The sequence below is a fragment of the Leuciscus leuciscus genome (genome assembly GCF_965113295.1).
Source record: "Leuciscus leuciscus genome assembly, chromosome: 13".
Classification (NCBI taxonomy): Eukaryota; Metazoa; Chordata; class Actinopteri; order Cypriniformes; family Leuciscidae; genus Leuciscus; species Leuciscus leuciscus.
This window is the reverse complement of record NC_138737.1, coordinates 15,044,905-15,067,542: the sequence shown is the minus strand read 5'-3', so window position 1 is coordinate 15,067,542 and position 22,638 is coordinate 15,044,905. Positions and strand designations below refer to the sequence as shown.

Sequence of the window (22,638 nt, the reverse complement as noted above, 5' to 3'; positions counted from 1 at the left end):
AATATTAATGAAAAAAATTAGGAACCCTACCCAAATATCATACATAACCACATTTCTCCAAAGAAATAGCTGAGCAATTTGTCAGAATCTGTATTAAATGAAACTCAAGCCACAATGTGTAGACAATCTGTGTTTTATAAAAACAGGTCCATTATGTAAGCTCATTATTTAGAGTGCAACACTCTTATCAAAGCCAACACATATAGACAGATCATTAAAGTACAGAGGAGGAAAAGGGTACAACAGGGGACAGATTCAGATTCTATATTGCTATTATCATTTCAAACTGTTCTGAACAAAAATATCTTTGAAATGACTGTATCCAACTCTCTCCTCTCTATGCCTCCACCTATTAAATCACCGTGACTGAAAACAGGAAATCAAAGGGCCACATCCTGACCAATGAGAGCAGAGCCTTAAATTAGAGATCACGTTCTTTGAAAAGTCCCAAAAATTGCAAACAATCTTCATCTTTAGCAATCCAGACCTTGATGTTCCAGACATTCTTATGATGCTGTTACATCAGTAAGCAGCAATAAGTCCCATGGTCTGCTCAATAAATATCAGGAACATTGCCTTTTCCTGATACAAGGCCAAAAAATACCAAAACAAAAAAAAGGCAACCCATACATTTTTTTTTAGAGTCTGCCATAGATTTAAAAACTGAGTGTTAATCCCATCACCCATTAGAGCATTTATTCAGAAACCTTACACAAGAGGCCAGAGGGAGAGAAGATATTCTTTTTACAAAGCAGAAGTACAGGAGCACTGCAGATGCTATGATTCAGGCTAGTCCAGGGTTTTTTGTACATCTGAAAAACTGAGTGTGGATGTCTTTGTCACTCAGTTTACTTATCTGGGTGATGTGTTCATTTAGTGGCAACTCCTTGTTGTCTATGTAAAACTTTACCAAGATAGTGTGTGTGTCATGTCTCCAGTAGCATTTGTGTAAGTTTAAACTGAACTCTGCAGGACAAAAAGAAGGATTGTGTGTGTCTGTGTGTTAGGAATGGGTTGGAGCATCTTCGAAACTTATGATGCTGGACTCCTGTTGTCCTGTGGGATTTTGTGTGGTGCTGGGTGCTGGTGGCAAAGTCTCTCGGCTGGAAAGGAGAGGAGTGTCTGTCCGCACCTCCTCATCTTCGTCATCCTCCTCATCTTCCATGCTGGGCCAAGCCGACTGGTCTTCCGCGTGCTTCAGGCGCTCGTTCAGAGCTTTCAATGCCAATTGCCTATGGGAAAATATAAGAAAATAAACTGATGCTGCTATCAGACAATGAAGTTGCAGTTGCCCATAGGGCCATTTTTTCTGGTTGCATTATTATGCCAGTATCGTTCAGAATTTTGAAGTAGGGCTAGGTATCGATCAGAATTTTTTGATACATTGACTTCGATTCCGGTTCCTGAACGATACTTTTTTCTATACCAATTTTATGAAAACCATTTTAACAAGATTACATTACATATTACCTAAAAAATGTGTACCTAAATACCTAAATGCAGCATAGGTCTTAAACCATAGACTGTAAAAAAATATGGATATGGTAGTGTCGTCACCCGTAGGTTTCTGAAGAGCATTTCACAAGTCTAAAAGTGGGCGGAGCCGACCATCACCATCTTGGCAGCACGTCAGACACTCCCGGATAACAGAAAATGGTCAAAGAGGCGGAGCTGAGGTGCCTGGTTGCCAGCAAGCAAACGGCTAGTAGTGACAGCAGCGGCAATCCACCTAGTGGCCACAGCCTTAATTATGAAGAACTTTAAGGCTTAATATAATTTAAACGGATGAGTTATACAAAAATTCACCCCCCTCACACTTGTTATGAAGGGCAAAATTAGTAGTTAAAATTTTTTTCATGTAAATGGACATTCTTGGGCTTTTTGATGCTTTAAAAATGTTTAGCGTCATGATTGACAGACTCAGGCTCCGAATGACATAATAGGCAATGACCGTTACTGGGATATTTTGTCTTAATTTTTCTACAGTGGAAGGAGGCAGAGATGTGCTGTCCCAGTCTTAGAATTATTAAACAGAAGTGTTAAACAAAGAAAGTAAATGGTACACGCAAAAAGTATTATAGCGGTTGCCGTGTGGGTGAGGCCTAGGGTTGGGTACCGAAACCTGGTGCCAATATGCGAATCAGACACAGATTTCGGGTGCCACTTAAATGCTTGAGCTGTCGAGGTGGCAGGAAGGGACTGTCTTTAAGTGAGTTATTAAACAGTTCATTCAACTAACACGATCAAAAGCGCAGATTCATTCAAAGACAGATGTAATGAAACAAGGTGTAGAAATTATTTTAACTGAGTGCCACTTTACAAGGCTCAGCTGAGCAGCAATGCGCTGCATGGGCAACACTGAAACTGGTGCTTCACTTTATAGAGATCAATGGCATCTATGTAAGGGTTAATGCCCGACGAGGTGTCCATTATCAGGTATTAATGGACGACGGCGAGGCGTGAACCGCCCGACGCGCAGCGGAGGACGGTTGCCTCCGCCGAAGTCCATTAATACCTGACAATGGACACCTCGAAGGGCATTAACCCGCTTATACCATGGTCACTTACGAAAGAAAGAAATATTTAATCAATTAATAATACTTTAATGTGTTTTAGAGTAAAAATCGTGAGGGTTTTTATTTATTAAGTCGAGCGCACTATTTAATATCTCCCGTATACAGGCGTTGCCAAGCAACAGCGACCCGACCGCAGCAGTTGATCAGTGAGTTTGAGCCAGCGCAATCATTTAGAACTGTCATCAGGCAAATTGACGGGACGCCTTTCCTAGGTGTACATTATCACTTTTTAATGGACACCCTGCAGCCAATCAGAATCGAGTATTCACCCAGACCATGGTATAACTATCTATAAATTACAGAAACGTCTGTCTGTCTGTGTGTGTGTATGTCTGTTAACCACATATCTCTCGAACCGTTTGTCCGACGGATTTCAAACTTGACAGGTGTCTCGCTACGGTCACGAGTAAGTGCAGCGCCAAGTTTGACGTTGTTTGGATGAGAAATGCTAAAGATATTGTTAAATATATCATCTTTTAAAGGTCAGACTGATCTCATGAAATGGCGTATGTATGACACGCCAATTCGTATTTCCATTTTTGGCGTGTTATCAACACGCATAATTGATTTTCAGCGTGTTTATCAACGCCGGTGACTTAACGTTACATTACTGTATAGCCTATATAAATATATATGACCTACCCCAACCGCGTCCCTAAACCTACCCGTCACTGGGGTTAATACCATTTATGAGTGTTCCCCTACCATCCTAGGAAAAAAAATATTGCTCCCCAGATGTAGATATACATTTTGCTCAGTTTCGCTCGGACATTTAATATACACATACACGCGGAATCACTCTGACGTTTAACGGCGTAGACATACACGCGGAAGATGACGGTTCGTTTCGGCGTGGACATACACGCGGATAGCTCAAAATGCGTATAAATAACACGCCACTTGACTTGAAAGTGGCGTGTATATTTACGCAAAGTCATGATGTCATGTTGCAGAGGTTGTGGTTTAAAAATAAACATTCTGACATTAGAGGGTTGTATCGGTCAAAGAAGCCCCAAGAAGGTTGTGGTTTAAAAATAAACATAGTTTGGTTCCTTCTGAATATTATAGTTTGGTTCCAGAATGTGATAAATCCATTTTGATTAATTTGAGTAAAAATGTGTTTTCTTTACCAAGAAAGTGGCAAGATGAAAAACACTATTTTCTGTTTAAAACTTTCTCATAGTATCTTTAGGTTATAATATCATATAAAATTCAAATCCAGATTTGGATTTTCAAAGATCTATTATAAAAACTGATTATTTTCCCCAAAAAATGCAATAAATTCATGACACTTTTTTTCAAAATGCTATCATATTGAAACTGTTGAAATCAGCCATCACTAAGAAATATCTCCTGAACTTTTTTGACGGCGATCAGCTCACAAAAACTGATTTTGCACGGGCACTTTGCACTGCTCCCTGAATCGACGCGTTTATTCATTTGTGGATGTTAACAGAACAGGGATGGAAATTAGCACCCGCCACCAGCCAAATGTGGGTGATTTTGTGTTGTGGCGGGTAAACTCGCTTCACCTACCGGCCACCGTGGCGGGTAAATAAAAATAGCATACTGTTTCACATGGACGGCGGACACTTTTAGAGGAGGCACACCTTCAAAAAAATTTGGCGTTACGTCGAAGGTCACATCAGCGATCGCTCTCCATGGTTCTGACCAAAGAAGAGCGCTTTGGAATCTCCATTACGCATCATACCGTTGTCTCTTAGTGCGCTACGAAGTCTCTTGAGGTATAATTTAACTAAAGGTACCTATACTACCACTAAAGGTATAGCCTACCATTGCTAGGCGTCTTCAGGGCTATCATCCACTCGCGAGGCAGAGGCGCTGGCGCCCTCAGCAACGGCGCTGTTCGCCGAGAAAGATATGATACATCATGAGATGCGCAAATATGTCTGGAGACATGACATATAAGACATGATTTTGACCACTTCATTGAGTTTTGTTTTGTAGAAAGACTCTTTTTAAAAGATTTTCATTTTGTATAAATTGTATCTTAATTTTGATCAATGTTTTATCAACGAATTGCCTGTATTTAATAAATAAGAAGAAAATATATAGCAGACAATGTAATAAGGCGCCTGCATGATCACTTGCATTGCATGTGAACTGGAGGGCGCCGAAACTCAGCTTGTGCCTCACAGATTTGAGAAATATAGGCTATATATTACAGAAAGCTTGAAATGTCTACTTTTAAACGAAAATATTCAAAACCAAAAGAAATAGGCTCTCTGATTGTGAAATCCATATGAAATGTGCATTTCTCTCTGGCGTTCATGGCGAATTCGCAAAACACCAGTTTATTAATAAATAATTAAATGTCTCCTTGCTATTTTAGACACATTCATTTTCATTACTTTTACCGGTTCTTTGTGGCAAGCTTTATGCGTGCGGTCGTGCGCTTGAGTGCGGCTATATTGCGTAAACGCACATTATCCTGTAGGCTATAGCCTATTTAAGCATAATTAAAATAATATACAGGGGCGATTTGTCCACGAATGGCTTAAATGAACAACAACAACTAGTCGACTAGAATTTTTTTTAAGTCGGAGGCAGCCCTATTCCACATGTTTTCGAACCAGGATCAGGCCATTCTGGGTTGAGCGAGCGACCTTGCGGAATGAGCGAGCGGAGCGGAATATTCAAAAATGCGCTCTCCACTCACGAGCTCTGATCGGAACAAACCCGTCTGCTGAATTTGCGCAGAAACATCAAGATAGACATAACCAGCTTTTTAAATTTTTTTAAACTAAACATTTAGACTATTTTAGCACAAATTATGATCTTATTGACGATTTTTTTATAGTTCTTGACAAAATTAGAATATATTAAAGGTTTTTTTTGTTTGAAGACAAGTTTTGGGTGGGCCTGTTGAAAAGTGAAGTGGGTGGGCCTACTAACGCACCCATAATGCCTTGCCTGGTGTGTGTATAAGAACGAAAGAGAAAATGTCAGTATTTAATTGAGACTTGAGATTAAATAAACTGCTTAAGTATTGTAGATCTTGTAGTATTAATTTTCACATGCAGTTACACATGGTAGGTTAAAAACAAGAAAGTGGCTGGTAAAAACATTGAGTGGCTGGTAGATTTTTAAATCCACCAGCCACAGTGGCCTGTGGACAAAAAAGTTAATTTCCATCCCTGTAACAGAATCTGTAAGTCAGCTATGCTGTTTACTTCTGAATATTATATTTCATTCTGGTGCGCTTAAAGTTATCGCTACTGTGTAACGATAGCCAATGCTATTCACCAACTAAACATATCCTATTAAATGTGTTCACAGTCTCTTTCACGGGCATCATTTGTAGTAGCCTATTCACAAGCTTCCTCAAGCATAGCGTTTTCTCGGAGTTCACTGTGTGCTTTCTACCATGCACAAATATGTGTGTAATTGTAACAATGAGCACTCAAACACACACTCAAAAACTGATTTTGCACGGGCATTTTGCACTAGCACTTAGAAGGTTGTGGTATTCATAAACACTCAGTCAGCTACACTGTTTACTTCTGAATATTATAGTTTATTCACAGCCATCATTTGTAGTAACCTAGCCTGCTCCCTGAATTCAATGCGTTCACAGTCTCTTTCACGGGCACCAAACCAACAATTACTAAAAACACACAAAAACTGATTTTGCACGGGCATTTTGCACTAGTTTATTTAATGCACTGACCAGCCATTCATGGGGAATACCCTTAAAGGGCACTTATTATGCAAAATTCACTTTTACATGGCGTTTGAACATAAATGTGTGTTGGTAGTGTGTGCACACAAACTTTTTAAATTCCCCATAAATCATAAGCACCGTCTCAGAATAAGCCGTTCTCAGATTCGGGGCAATATGACGTACTTTTGCACAAGCCCCGGCTCCCACAACTGTTGACTGACACTGCAGTATTAGCATAGACCCGCCCTGAGTGAGATAAACAGTCCACCAGTGTTTCGATGCCGGAGCAACTGTAGACAAGAATGTCTCCTAAGCGATTGAGGTGTTTTGTTGTTTGATGTAAGAATGAACATATCAGTCGTCATTTACTCTCATTCTACTCGAGGATGGATCTGTAGCAACTGTTTGTGATCCAGCTTACAGTCTCCGGGGCGATAAGCCTGACGTTACTGATCACTGAAAGTGAGAGCGCACACTTCACAGCTCATCGAGTCGTTTTACGAATATAAAGTTTACCAGTTAATTAACTACCCACTGAAAAGGTGTGTATATATTTGTTTACTGTTAGTTGTTTTGTGCACTTCGCTGTGTATGTTGATGATAATGAAAGGGATAGAGAGAGAGTTTATGGATAAGATTTTAATGTGCACTTCTTATTCTATATTGCACTCTAAGTATTAAGACGTTCAGCTCTTACAGTGATTTTCTGAAGTAAAACTAACGCATCATCTTTTGTGTGATGTACAATAAACTTAATTGAACTCATCAGTATATTTCTGGCCATCATTCGGACGGGGTCCGCTACAGCAGGCTTGTATTAGTAGTGGATAAAAGCAGATGACAAATTCATTATAACCGTAATTAAACTAAACTATAGCTGTTATATCTTCATACAGCATATATTCTCTGGCTCTGTGGGCATTATTGTCCGACTCCGGGTTGAAATGTACACCGCCACTGAGAGTTTCTGTTCTGATATTATCATTCCGTGAGATGAGATTGTCCTGACGGAGCGTCAGCTGCTCATTTGCATTTAAAGGGATACTCACTAAAACGGTGTGTTTTTCTGAATTACAATTTAAAAAAGTGACAATTTAAACATGCTGTAAAAAATAATCTGTTGGGTATTTTGAGCTAAAACTTCACATACATACTAGCGACATCAGAGACTTGTTTTACATCTTGTGAAAAGGGGCATAATAGGTGCCCTTTAAACGTTAAAACGATGATACAACAAAGATTGAGCTTTTCTTGGACATGTCACACTTATCTTTTTTTTATGAATTTATGACTTGACTTGAAGGACAGAGGTGTGTAATCGCACGCGCTAAGTCGATCTCTCTCTCGTTCACTGTCTGTTAGTGTTGTCAAAAGTACCATACATCTTTACTGAGCACTTAGCCTACACAAATACACACGGGAACGTTTGAACGCAAGCATCTATCAGCGGATCCGTCTATCAGTGGTAATATTAGGGATCTGCTGATAAATGAATCCGTTGATAGACGCCTCCCAAGTGTATCTGTGTAAACGCTCGGTGAAGAGCGTCAAATATGTCTATTTACAACATGTTTGATGAGTTGATCATTGTAGCCAATCACAGAAATATGTTGGGCGGGTGAACACAATGGCCAATGAGAGGCGTTTAAGAATCCGTTCAACAGCGCTCAAAATGCTAGAATCGTCACATTTTTTAAATTTCAGTACCAACTTGGTACCGAAGTCTGTTTAGGCCTGTTAAGTGCAAATCCATGGAGCCTCAGTATAAATAACCATAATAAACACAGTCTTACCATTATTAACTTATTTAACATTCAAATAGCACATGCACAAAGTGCAAAACAAGAAGGGTATAGCCTAATGGAAACAACAAAAAAACATGAATATCACGTTTGCTTGCTTGCCTGTTATTAGTACTGTAACTTTAGTGTTAAATTATTGTAGTTGGGTACGTGGCTTAAGTTTTATTGTGGATTTGTAATGTAAATTTGTTGTGTTTTGTATTTACTTATATTTATATATGTAAGTATACTTTAAACTTTTAATATATTGTTCAATTTAAAAAGATTTTTTAAAATAAATCGATAGTCGTTTTGTGGCTCTTTTTTTAAGTATCGATTCAACACCGGTAGTACCATTTTAAAACTATCGATTTGGCAACGGTAACGTAAAAAACCCAAACGATGCCCAATGTCGCTAGCTGAGCAGAAATCAATAACCATGTTTCGCTAGGTCCCTTCAAAGTAGAGTTGGATTCCTCCTTGGCATAAAGGTTGAGATTAAAGTGCCTTGACTGTGGTGTCAGTCCATCTATCGCTGTTTTCCATGTCCGTGGAGTTAATTTGTGTAAAATGTAAACAAACATTAGAAATGTTGCCTTGACAACTAACTGAAGTAAAACAAATTTAAGCTGAAGTACAAAAATGACTAAAAATAAAACAAAAATATTAGCCTAAAACACAAAAAGAAATAAAGCATGTAAAAAAAGTGCTAAAAATTTAATAAAAATGAAAATATAAAAAGAAAACCTAACTATATGATAAAATATATGATAAAAGCCAACTCAAAATATTTATAAATACTATAATAGTATATAATACTAAAATAAGGTAAACGTACCTCCGCCTTTCTGCATCTTGAGGGTCTGTGCCTGGCAGGCTGATGGTGATGGAGGATGGAGCCCCAACATCATAGCGCTTCACCATTTTACGACAAACTTTTATCTTCACGAGGACGGAGTGCACAATCGCGGCTGCAAACCCAACAGCCGGCTGGAGAGCCTCTGGGAAGAAAGAGGCGAAGGCAAAGTGGTCCGACATGTCTCCACGCCCCCTAGAGTGCCTCTGGTAAAAGCGCAGGTAAACCCACCCAGACAGTGCGCCGTACCCACACGCTGCTAGTGGAGCTGAAGTGTCCAGCAGCCCCGCTAGCCGCAGCACAGCTATTGCAAGCAGGGCTAGCGCCGGGGCAGCTTTCAAGCGTATTTGAGGAACTCGAAGCACTGTGGTGTCTCCCGCAGTCTGCTTCAGCGCTACAAGAATGCCCCCAAGAAAAGCGGGTGCGCCGTACACCCGCACGGCAAACAGGTAGTCCAGGTCAAAGGTCGCAGCGTAGGTGAGAAGGTAGGAGAGTCCAGATAGGAGACCGGCTGCTACATTTACCACAGCGAAGAAAATCAGCAGCTCCAGCGCTCCCCATAATGGCTCCAAAAGCCGCCCGGCAACCATCACGGTAGCAATGTTTGCTGCCACACCAAAAATGTGCTGCTCCACCACCGCATGGGTCAGAAGTGTCCAAATCCAGAAGTTGGGAGGAAAAAGGAAGCCAGGAGTGACAGCAAGCAGGTAAGTGGTGTTAGCAGCCCAGGAGAGCAGGTACAGCAGGATTACTGTGGCACATATGGATTTGACCACCACGCTTGTGCTTGCGAGAGCACTCAGAAAGTGCTGCCGTGCCACTGGCAGGTAACGGTTCATCCTGGCAGATTCGAGTCCTCAGTTGCAAACACTCCAGAAACGGTGACCCTAAGAAATCAGCAGGTTGTGTCAAACATGAGGAACACAAGCAGGAGGTGAAACCCAAAACTCAACATGCATGCAGTGTGACCTCATCAACAGAGGTTCTGCAAAATAAGAAACTTTGGGATGGGGGTGTAAATTACGATTACCTCACACTGATCTTACAAGTGAATGATTGCAACACTTGTGGTGAGATAAGTTTAACTTAGCCTCCCTCAAAAAGCAAAGAACTGCTGCTTTAAATAATATTGTTTCTTAGCAAATAAAACACACAGTTTGATCTGTCATGTACGCATACAAAATACTATAAAATACTAAAGCTTTATTCAAGGTAACTGTTGCTGTATAAGTAGTTGACCTTACTGACAAAACATTATTATGACTATCTACCAGCTCAGGGTTTCCTGTTTCTGAGTTGTTAACATATAATTCATCACTTATGTGTTTCTATCGGAGTCGGTACTCTACCTGCTTATCAGCACCGTCTGCTAACACTCCATAAACCTCACCTCCTCGGTCTGTTTTAACACATTTTGTAGGTCAGTTTGACAGTCTCATGTCTCACAAAAGTCTTTTGGCTTTAGTTCAGGCACTTGACGTATGTTTTACGGTAAAAACACGCGAAGATAGACGAGTTTTGAACAGCTTTTTCTCCGGTGGCATGTCCTCCCAGACCGGCCTGGAGTCGCAGTTCAGTCCGGGGATTTCCTCTCACAACAGGCCTTCAGGTAACAGGTTTGAAGCCAGAAACCGTGAATCCGAAACAAATATCCAGGCTGATGTTTTTAATATCCTAACATCGTCATTTTCCTTGAATTAAGCTTGTTTTGTTGTTTGAGAGTGTGGCGTTTCCAGCTAACAGCCACAAAGCGCAAACATCAGATTTGCAAACGTCACCGTCCAGCGTTGCGACTGGGCGTGTCGTTTACAGTGCTGCTTAGCTAAGACTTCTGGGAAATGTAGTCATTTCCCCAACTTTCCCCATGAACGCTAGACAACTCGTTTTTTCCCTTTTTTTAACAGCTGTTTTCATCTATTCCTTCAAACTAACTAGTAGTTATTTTATGTTACTAGTATTTTTAATTACTAATAGGAAATTCAACAGTGACTAGCAGATAGATAGGCTACAAGGAAGGATTGCTTTGCTAGTAACTCAGTGCTGGAAGTAGAACAACCTCAAGTTGGTCACGCGGATTCGTTGACCAACAGAAAGCTGTTTGATTTGAAAGTGACTCATGTGAGATGTGAGCAGCAATTAAAATAGCGATTCAATTATTTTAACAAAGGAATAGTTGTAAATAAATAATAACATCGGTCAGTAACTAGATGCAATATAGCCACTATTGGAGTAAGTATTAGTCCCTAATGAATATTTACTACTGAAATAAAAAATATATAGTCTGCTAGCCTAATAAGTATGAGATTACGTACTATTAACTACAAATAAAAATACATAGTTTGTTTTAAGGATTAATGAGCAAATACCGGTTAAATGATCACATTTAATGCATTAATGTATTGTCCTATCTAGTCCACTAGATGTCAGACTAAATTAATTTCACAATGACTTGTATGAAGCTTCTTTAAGCCTATTCTAGTTGTGATAAAATTAAGTGATGACAAATATATTGTATTCCATCAGAGTCTGAAAAGGTTATGCAGTTATACAGAGGATGTGACTTCATGTGTACATCATGTACAAAACCGGCCTTGGCTGTTCATTCACCTGTTCTCACCTGTACATCTGGGGTCTTGTGTCCCGCTGAGATTCTGACAGGTGTTATTGCACATATTTTGCCTTGTAGAGCAGACAGTGATACTTAAGCCAGAAAGAATAAAATGTTCTCACCCTCTCGCACACAAACCAATTCCTGACGTCTACAAAGCTCCTCCACAAATTCAATATGGTTTTAATTTCAATGGTTTATGTCCACTTGTCTATCCTGGCAGTACACACGCACATTTATTTATCATGGCAAAGACTTTTCATTGAGTTCCATATTGAGCTAAAGTTTTCTTTTATCCCCCAACCCTAAATCATTCAGCATTTTTCCATTTTCATTTAGCCAATTTACTGGCTTTGTGGGGAAAATGTAGTACCCCAAATATTTTACTGTCCTAGGATCATCTGGACCTCACTCACAATGTATGTAAAACCTGAACGCACACTATAGGCTAAGTGATATTTTCTATTTTCAAAACTAACCCTAACAGAAACCTTTATTTAGATTTTCATTACGCCATTATTTCTATATTTTCCTATGGAGACCACTGGCTTCTGCCCATCCCTGTTAAACCCACGCACACCGAATACTAAACAGGACCTTTCCACAAATTCAATATGCCACATTTCTTGGAAAAGGAAGGTCATGAACCAATGACAGCGCTCTTTAATTTTTAGGAGCTTTAATTTAAGGAGCTCTGTCTCTGGTCTTGTTAGCCTCCAGTGACACATTTATCTAATACACCTAAGTGTGACGAATCAACACCTGATGAAAACATTTGGTTAGGAGACACAAATGCGTGTGGTGCATTTAAATGTGAGAAAAAGAAGCAAGGAGAAAATAAAAAGATAATGTGGGAGCCCCGGGGAGGGCAATAAGATCAATGTCACTGAAAATTGCTGCCTGTCCAGGCTTTGAATATACACTCACATCATACAAAACACACGGAAACACACTCACACTATCTGTCCTCTCCAATAGTGTCAGTTTGTCATCCTGCGTTCCAGATCACATGGCATCTTTTCATCTTTCATTCAGCATTCATCACACTACTCATCTGTTGTCCTCTTATTATCTCTCTTATTAGCTGCTGTCAGTCTGCTGTTATTTGCTCCATCATTTTTTTTAACCATTTCTGTCAACAACAGTAGAAATGTTTTTCAAAAATCATCTTGTGCTCCACAAAAAAATGAAAGTCATATGACATTTAAATATAAATGATGATAGAATGTTATTTTTTTTGAGTGAACTATCCCTTTTATGTCTTCTTATCTCCAGTGTGAAATTGAATCTGATATCATCACTGATATCATGTGATGTGCATTAGAAATGAACATTAATGTGGGCTTGTGTCATAAGCGGGTTTTTTCTTTTTCAGGCCTTTTGATGGCACTAGACCAGACAAGACCAGGCATTCCCAATTAAAGCCTCTGGTCTGCTGCCATTCTTATTCACAATCACAGCTCATGGAATGTGATCGTCAATTACAGAGACTGCGAGAAAGAGAGAGCAGACACAACCTCACTATTTAAACGGTCAGACAGTGTGATCAAAGTAAATCCATGATCTGCAGATACCCGGGAAAGGTTTTATAAATAAAAATTATACACAACATGTTTGATAAATGAACAAATAATGATTACAAGGAATGCTGTTTGATAGCAGCACAGTATGTGTCCGACTGCTATAAGATTAGGGACAGATCTGATTTGGGTTTGTGTTTCCATCACACAATTTTAGTTCCCACTGTCTCCGACATTCATGTATGATTGTCGCCTAGAGATGCAGTCACAAAGAACTTTTAAATCGGTCATGAAGCAGTCGTACCTCCCCTTATTAACCATGATAAAATTAAATAAAATTAAATGAAATAATGTTTAAATATGTCTGAAAGAAATACATAGTAGGATTTTACATTTCTACACATATCTACACATTTCTAGGGCTATTAATTGTTAGTAATTATGTTATTGTTGCAGGCCCCGGCTCAGGAGACCCGGCTGACAGATTAACTGTTGCTTGTAAAATAGGAAGCATGCGCAGTACGCTATTCTGTTTATGACTCCCCAGAATGACATGCCGGTGTGTCCGGTGCCAGTGACCGTGTGTCCATGCTGGTGTGTCCAGTGCCGGTGTGTCCATGCTGGTGTATCCAGTGCCAGTGTGTCCGGTGCTAGTGACCATGTGTCCATCCCGGTGTGTCCAGTGCCGGTGTCCGGTGCCAGTGACCGTGTGTCCATGCCGGTGTATCGGTGTCCGTGCCGGTGTGTCTGTGTCGGTGTCCGTGCCAGTGTGTCCGTTACCGTGCCGGTGTGCCCGTGCCGGTGTGTCTGTGTCTGTGCCGGTGTCCGTGCCGGTGTCCGACTGTCCGTACCGATGTCCGTGCCGGTGTGCCAGTGCCGGTGTGTCCGGTGCCAGTGACCGTGCGTCCATGCCGGTGTGTCGGTGTCCGTGCCGGTGTGCCCGTGTTGGTGTTGGTGTCCGTGCCCGTGCCGGTGTGTCCCTGCCCGTGTCGGTGTGTCCGTGCCGGTGTCCGTACTGGTGTGTCTGTGTCGGTGTCCGTGCCGGTGTGTCCGTACCAGTGTCCGTGCCGGTGTCCGTACCAGTGTCCGACTGTCCGTAAAGGTGTCCATGCCGGTGTGTCCGTGCCGGTGTCCGTGTCGGTGGGTCCGATGCCGGTGTGCCTGTGCAGGTGTCCGTGCCGGTGTGTCCGTGCTGGTGCCGCTGTCCGTACCGGTGTCCGTGCCGGTGTGTCGGTGTCCGTGCCGGTGTGTCCGCGCCGGAGTGTCCGTGTCCATGTGCCCATGCCGCTGTCTGTACCGGTTTCCGTGTCCGGTGTCGGTGTGCCCATGCCGGTGTCCACACTGGTGCCAGTGAGTCCGTGCTGAAATTGTGTCCGTGTCCATGTGCCCATGCCGCTGTCTGTACCGGTTTCCGTGTCCGGTGCCGGTGTGCCCATGCCGGTGTCCGCACTGGTGCCGGTGTGTCTGTGTCCGTGCCGGTGTCCGTTTCAACGCATCCAAAGCTCAAATTTGATCCGAACATTCAGCATACGCATGGTCTGAACTCTTTGTTGTGCACCATATTACTATTTTCACTACTGCACCATATTATACTATACATTTACTACTATATTTTCCTATTCTTCATCTTTAGTGTCACGATTATTTTCAGTTAGTTTCACTTTCATGGTATTTTAGTTTGTTTATTGCCTTTTTCCTGTTTCCTTTGTTCTAGTTTTCCTGCCAGCCATCTGTTACTAGGGATTTTCATTTTATTATCGCAGTTGATCATTACTAAGTTCATTATTATTGAGTATTTAAGTTCCTCATTTCCTTTCTGTCTTGTGCCGGTATTGTTTGCTTTGCAAAGCAAGTCTGACCAGGTGTGTGAGCCGGCAACATCCGTGACAGAGGGACATTGGTGGAGCTGGACACTGACGAGTGCTTGATAGACAGGGAAATGGAGGTAATGCTTCTCACCCTGCCCTTTACCTTCTGAATCCTCATCATCCTGCCCAGCATAATGCCTGTTTCATCGTCTTGTTTTGAGATGGAGTTATTGTCGCTGATCCTGCCCAGCTTCCCTCTTCCACCTCATGCACCTTCCCGGAGGGGGGTGTTCTGTAACGACTATGTTCAGTTAGTTTTCTTTCATGGAATTTTAGTTTGATTATCATCGTTTTCCGTCAGTCATCTGTTACCATGGATATTAATTTAATTATCGCAGCTGATCATTATTGAGTTTGTTATCATTGAGTGTGACTTTGTCTTGTGCCGGTATTGTTGGTGTTTGCTATGCAATACCATACACCATTGCAAACACCGTTGTCCGCTTTTGTTAATAAACATTGCTACTATATTGAAATTCTTAACCTGCCTTCATCTTCATCATCTTCGGACTTTAAATGTGACATTTAGTCTATTGTTGTTAATTGATTCATTTAAGATAAGCCTACTTTTTTCTTCTATTTATTAATTGGCCCTTTCTATGTTTATTCTGCACTGTTATTTTATTTTAATTCATTTTTACTTATTTTGCTTTAATATTGCATTTGATTTGTTAATATTGTGTATTTGCACTTATTTTTTTACATTTCATCTGTATATTTATAATAGCGTATATTTCCATTACATCAACATAGAGGAAAAGATGTAGGGAAACAAAGGGGAGAAAGAAAGGGAAACAAAGAGCAAAAAGAAACCAGAAGAGACATCGATTTTTCTTTTATTAGAATTCAAACAAAAGATTCAGAGATGAGAGTGAGCTTTAATGAGGCGCTTACATGCACGTCTTGTTATTGTGTTTTCATGGTTAACTTTTTTTTATTTAATTCACTGTCTGTTTATCACATCAATGAGTCTTTGAACCTAAAAAAAAAACACAACATCTTTCTGATCTCAAGTTCATTAGCGGGTCTTTTGAACGTCATCTTTTATAGATGATGCAACTAGATGCAGATGACACTGACTCCTCTGTCCTCTGTGTGGATGATATATCATATTTTACCTGACTGGGATCTTGTGATTCACATATAATAGTATTTTCAATAATAATAGCCCAAATAATTTGATGGATGTGTAAGCAGGAATTCTTATTGTAAAAAATTATATGTTGAAAAACTTTTATTGCGTTGCCAATGACAGAACTACAGAAATGCAGAGAAAGAGAGAGAGAGAGATCAAGGATAATAAACCCTGTGATTAAATTTTTATAATTCACTGATTTCCTTCAAAACTTTCAAAGCTTTACTCAACAAAACCACGTCATCGGAAAAATCCAGCAATCAAAAGCACTTCCAACATTCTGTGTTTGTTCTTTTGAGACAGTGGAGATAACAGCAGGGTATCAAGACCAGCTTGTAAAAACTACATCAGACAGCAACTTCCATTCAACAGAGAAACTCTTGTCAATAAAAGTCATCTTGACACTTTAGAGAACATATTACTCTACACAAAGAATAACATTTCAAAACACAGAATGCAACTAAAGTTCAGTCAAAGGATTATTGAAAAAAAAAAAAGTGTTCTTGGAAAAATGCTTTCATGAAGTGTAGCTTTTGCTATATAAGAATTATGGCAAACAATTAAATGTATGCAATAGTAATTTTAACACAAAAAGAAAACATGAATACTGTGAGGGTTTGCAGCTGTATAACCTCTCTATAGTCACATCCACACAGACATTCTGCCACACACTCACATTGATATTTTCTGCTTTGTTCAGTACCAAGATGATCAGATAAAAACTTTCTTTTGTGTGTTTTGGAAAGTTCCATCATAAAGACTAGAAGAGATGCTATTTAACTCTTTTTAAGTAACTAATAATTCAGATAAGTTTTACTTATAACAGACACATTTTAAGAAAAATGTCATGCTATTTCTCAAGGTCAGAACAGTGCCATGTAGCCTACATTTATTTCACAAAGATTTTATATTTTAAACAATAAAACACTCGGTAGAAAATATATACATCAATAATTAATCTGTGATTCAGAGGAGTAAGCTGGTCCAAATAAACTGGGTACTGTCCTATCTTTAATGGATAAGTGTTTTCCGCTTATCGGCACGATTTGAGAAGCAATCATCAGTAAAATTGGGAATTGAACAAAAGGTTATACTGCTTTATCGCTGTGGTCATTTTAACCAGTGACTCTTTACATCCTCATTCTTTGGAACTTTTGCAGAGCAGAAAACAGTGTCAGTGTCTCCACATGTACATAACACAAACCAACTACAGCGTTTGAGGGTGGATTAAAGTAGACGTTGTTTGCCGGCAACCAATGAAGACCGTTAGGCATTATGCAAATGTGTTACATTGTTACGTACATTGTTACTGACGACTTGTTTCAGCAGTTCAGAATCGAGACAATAACTTTATTTTACATTCACAAACATCTATATTGCACACTACAGGGAATATCTGAAAAAGCTTAATAGGGGCACTTTAAGACAACATAGACACTTATCCTCTTCCATGCAGATTATTCTTAATTATTGCCTACTCACACATTCATTAGTTTTACTTTAATGAAAGATTAGTTTTTTTATGAAAAATCAAAAGGATAAACATGCAGATTTATTTTCGCAGCCTTCTTTGATCATATTTAACAAGGGTGCCATTAATTCTGACCACGTCTAAAGATGAAGAATGAGAAAGAAAAAAAAAACACTTTCACCAAACAATACACGGAACTAACTCAAACTGAGGGCTTCAATATACAGAGAAAACAAAGGGAACTTGATGGCACAAAGGTGAAGGGAATCAATAACAAGGAAATCAAATCAGTACCTATAACAAACAATAAGAAGCGGGGACATAGGAAACAAGGTCAACCTGAACAGTCAAATAGGAACATAGCAGAATGTACATGTTTTAATATATATATAAATTTTGCATCAGATGTAATACGGGGAAAACATTGCCTAACATTCAGCTCTAGCCTTGAGCAAGATTCGTCTCCTAGCTCTCCGTGGTTCATTTTAGGATGCAATTCCATAACACTTGAGGCTAATTCTCATTCCAAACTGCTAATACAGTTCTGGTTCCAGAATTCAACTTTTAACCTGGATTGAGTACACGAGAGTACTGAATATCAGCTATTTTCTGTGGAGCTGATCATCTCTTGGATATTCCTAGAACAGGTGCCGGAATGAAATGAATAGATGAGGTGGATGGCACTAGAGAGTACTTGAGAAATGTGGGCAAAGTGTGTGTGTGTGTGTGTGTGTGTGTGTGTGTGTGTGTGTGTGTGTGTGTGTGTGTGTGTGTGTGTGTGTGTGTGTAAACAACATCCATCTTTGTCCCTGTGGCATAATGGCGGTGCTCACCAGCTGGCCTAACATGTTGCCAAAAAGCACACTTATTTCAACTGGTTTTCAGTTCAGGGGATAGCTGTTCTGTTCTTGTTCATCATGACGGGACTGTAACAGTAACAGAAAGTATTTTAATTTTCAACAAAATTGTACCAGACAGCCATGCAGTCATGCATGTACATCAAAACCTAACAATGAATCATCTCCCCCTGTGTTGTATTGGTTGCTGCCACATGAGATGGTTAATAATTAGTAAAAACAAATCATGCTGTTTCCTTTCTCCCGTAAACAAAAGACAATTTTCGGGATGACTAGCCTCAGAATTAGATCTAATAAAGGTTAATTAATTCCATTAGAATTTCAGTTAAACATAAATATTTATATTTATTATAAATATTTATAATTTAATGGTATAGAATATAATACTGTATTAGACATCTTAACTTTAGTTGTTATAGAGAAAGATATTTGATATATTTATATTATAAAAAAGTATTTATATTGTATATTAACAACACTATATATACAATATATATGTAATATTTAAATGTATAATATTAATCACACTCAAACACACACACACATACATACTGTACAAAAAATTACAGGGAAAAATTGGGTAATATACATTTTTAATATGTCTGTGTGGATCATGTGTGTCTCTCAAAATTGTGTGCTGCTGCTGAGTCAGATGAACAAACTTTGCTCTATCACCCTGAAGCAACATTGCTTGCCATATTATCTCATCCTCCAGCCCTCCCCCCCTCAATCCATCTGGCCATCTTTGCTTTCCCCCGCTATTCTTGTCTTCATGCAGCCGGTCTGTTTAACCTGCAGTTACAGTGGGATACATTATTTTCACCTACTGACTTTGAGGAGAAATTTAAAAGGTAAAAGGAAAAAATTGTGCACAGACATATACGCTGAGGCCACAGGCACAGTTGCTCTCACAGTCACACAAACTTTCAGTACCAGTCATTGCTGTTGGGCTCAGACATGTTTAGTTCTTTTTTATAGTCTCGTGTAGTAATAAAGCTTTCGTATGCGTCTCGTGTGTAATACATATAGCTTTTATTTTTATATTTTCGGTTTCATAATTGTATTTTTTTATATTTCTATGCTTTAGTTAATTTTTTAGTTTTTATTTAAGCATAAAAAAAAAAAAGTTTGTCCTTCAACATAAACTTATTTATATAAGTTAGTTGCTAAGGTAACATTTCTTATTTCTTTAATGAATTTGTTTTCAAAAGTTTTTTTTTTTAATCTAATGTTTGTATTTTACTTTATTTCAGCTTTAGTTTAAGTGCCAAAAACGTAAAAAAATAAATTTAAAAAAGTTTTAGTTTATCCTGCTTGCGTGATATATTGCCAGATTGTCTATTTTTTCGCTGCAAACGACAATAGTTCCAAAGAAAGTCTCTGCACAACATAGTTGTGTTTGTGAATAAATCAGTGTTTCTGAAAGAATCGGTTGAATGAATGATTCAATGACTCATAATGGTCATCAATTGCTTCTTTCCTGAATGAATCAATGGCTGCATCCGAAAACTTAGGCAGCTGACTTTTTGCCTCGCTGCCTTATCAGGCAATTGACTTTGCTTCTGAGGCAGCGTAACGGTTTAATGATCTACAGCAAAATAGAGCGAGCTTTGATGAAAACTAAGCAAATGATATATATAATATAAACCGTATTTATATCGTTTTTACCTCTTATACACAGCCATGTCCAAGTGATCTGATCTGACGTGTACGCAGACTGGTGCATAGATATATACACTAGATGTCGCCTTAAAGACATTCGTTCCAATGAACTGCCGTAGACAAGGCAACATCTAGTGTGTATATATCTATGCACCAGTCTGCGTACACGTCAGATCAGATCACTTGGACATGGCTGTGTATAAGAGGTAAAAACGATATAAATACTGTTCGTTTTCTCACACAAACCGCTCATTTCGTGTCTTAGGCCATCAATGTGTACTTACGATGGGGAATTGTTTAATTTGGACGACGGGGAATTGTTTTAATTTGGACTCTGTGCATGCTCTTTGAGGTGGTGACCATAGACCTGCATTATATGACTGACAGACAAGAACGGTTTGACCTAAAAATATCAAAATTGAAACTACTGCGGAAAAAAAGACACCTACATCTTGGATGCCCTTGAGGTAAGCTAAAACATACCAAAAATTTATTTCAGAGTGAACTATCCCTTTAATGGAAACAACATACTCAGTAATTTGTACTATAAACACTCGAACAGAACAACCAAATATAAATCAACGAGAACGGACAAATACTCGAGCAAAACCAAGGCTATAAATACAAAAGGGGCTGATTAAGGAAACATAGAACAGGTGTGAACTAATAAGTATAGTCAAGGCAACAATACAAGGAAAACAGACAGGCAGGCAGGCAAGCAAAAACCAAAAACTAAAACACAGACAAACTAAACATAACCCTGACAACATGCATGTTTCTGAAGGATTATGAAGTTATGCTATAATATGCATAATTTCCCAGAATTTCTAAAGCACTTCATCGGTGGCTGTTTTCTTGCTGTAGTCTCTACCGCATTTCAGATTCAATTAAAAATACATGGGTTGCATTGAGACGGATTGCTTTGAAGCATGTCTTGGATGTCAGATCAAAAGAACGCCCAGAACACATTTGGATTGTCTTGGTGAACAAAGTTTTTTTCCGGAAGCTAATCACATTACTGACGATTTTGCAAGCAGCGGTGTGTGTCTGTCTGGTGATTGAAATACTTAGTCAAATGTATTGAGGAGATTAAACGATTTGTTATATTCAAATTTTTTGTTCACTCTAAAAATAACTTTTTAACAAAAAAACAACAAAAAACAGCAGTCCGAAAATGTACAAGATTTCTCAAATGTATGATTCAAAGAACTGACAAGAAAAGTGACAGAATCCAACGTGACATTTTGTCTTCTTGCTGTTCAGCAGCAGGTTGATGCAGAATAATTCTGAGAAGCCTTTGGCCAGAAAAAAAATGTCATCACGGTCGTCACATTTCTGATATGAAAAGCAACAGAAAGATATCACAAAATAGGCAAATTAATGGATGACTGGATCAAAATGACATTACACACCACTTTTACAATATGGAACCTATAAAGATACAATTTCCAAACAATCAGACAAATGAGAGGGGTCTCTAGGTGTGAGGAAAATGTTTGTTTCAATGAAGTAAAGAAATAGAGAGAGCGATTTAGAGAGAGAGAGAGAGAGAGAGAGAGAGAGAGACAGAGAGAGAGAGAGAGAGAGAGAGAGAGACAGAGAGTGGCCATAAAATTGGAGTGGAGAAGAGGGTCAAAAACAAAGGGACAGGGATAATAGAAAACAAGGGCAGAGCGAGAGAGAGAGAAAGAGAGAGAGAGGGAGAGGGAGAGGGAGAGGGAGAGGGAGAGGGAGAGGGAGAGGGAGAGGGAGAGGGAGGAAAAACAAAAGGACCAGTAGCAGAGAGTGTGTGCTTTCTAAGCGACATCAGACCTCAGTACTGTGTCTTGCTCACTGTCAAAGCACACTGACTGCCATTCGCCTGCTGATCCTCCAGCGCAGAGCACCGGAGCTCAAGCTCTCCAAATTTGGGGATGCACCTCTTTTATGTCTTCCAGTATCTCTCAGTCATGAACTGTCCATCATTCTGTTTGTGAGTTTTGCTGTACTTTGGTTCTACCTGGACTCCATGTGGGTAGTCAAGCTCAAACTCTGTCCTGAAAGGTAAGTTCTGTCCAGTGTTGTGTGTACTGCATTAGGCCTACTAAGTAATTAATTACTACAATTTATTTTACTTTCCCCTTGAGTAAGGATGTATGTTTTTTAATGTGTTCTCCCTTTAACTACTTTGGTCAGTTCAAGTATAATTTATGCAATTTTATAATATTTATTTGAAAGAATTAAAAGAGCAGTTTCATATCTATCCTTGTATTTTTCAACTGGTCGAGTTTAAAATGGATTTAGAAAGTAATTAGTAATAAAATAATGCAATACTTTTTAGAGAGAGTAATCTAATTACACTGTTGAAGATTAATTAGTAATAACTAGTAATTAATTACTTTTTTAGAGTAACTTACCTAAAACTGGTTCTGTCTAGAGTTTGTGATTGAGTGGATATGGTGTAGGGCCACCTAAAATAGGCATCAGGGAACTGGGTTCACTGTTATTCTGTGGCAAGTATCAAGGGTAATTCTTATGGGTGTCAAGCTGGAACAGAAAGCAGAGATTTTTTTAATGTTCCTGAAAGTTTGCTGCTAATGAATATTTGACGGTTTTGTGATAAATGTTTTTTTAAATGTA

The 22,638-nt window shown here is 39.2% G+C and overlaps 1 protein-coding gene across 3 annotated transcripts; it reads right to left on the bottom strand.

Annotated features, from left to right (window-relative positions):
* Positions 1-117: 117 nt before the first annotated feature.
* tmem115 (transmembrane protein 115) lies at positions 118-10,705 on the bottom strand. Of its 3 annotated transcripts, none has more exons than XM_082189043.1 (3): positions 10,248-10,705; positions 8,881-9,785; positions 118-1,232 (listed from the first exon to the last, which is right to left on the bottom strand). In XM_082189043.1, exons 2-3 carry the CDS (start codon positions 9,735-9,737, stop codon positions 1,004-1,006), a joined length of 1,086 nt encoding a protein of 361 aa, XP_082045169.1. In that variant the 5' UTR covers positions 9,738-9,785; positions 10,248-10,705; the 3' UTR covers positions 118-1,003. The 3 variants fall into 3 exon arrangements, with proteins under 3 accessions (XP_082045169.1, XP_082045171.1, XP_082045170.1); XM_082189045.1 differs by having other exon boundaries at positions 10,289-10,705; XM_082189044.1 differs by having other exon boundaries at positions 8,881-10,705.
* Between the last annotated feature and the right edge of the window lie 11,933 nt (positions 10,706-22,638).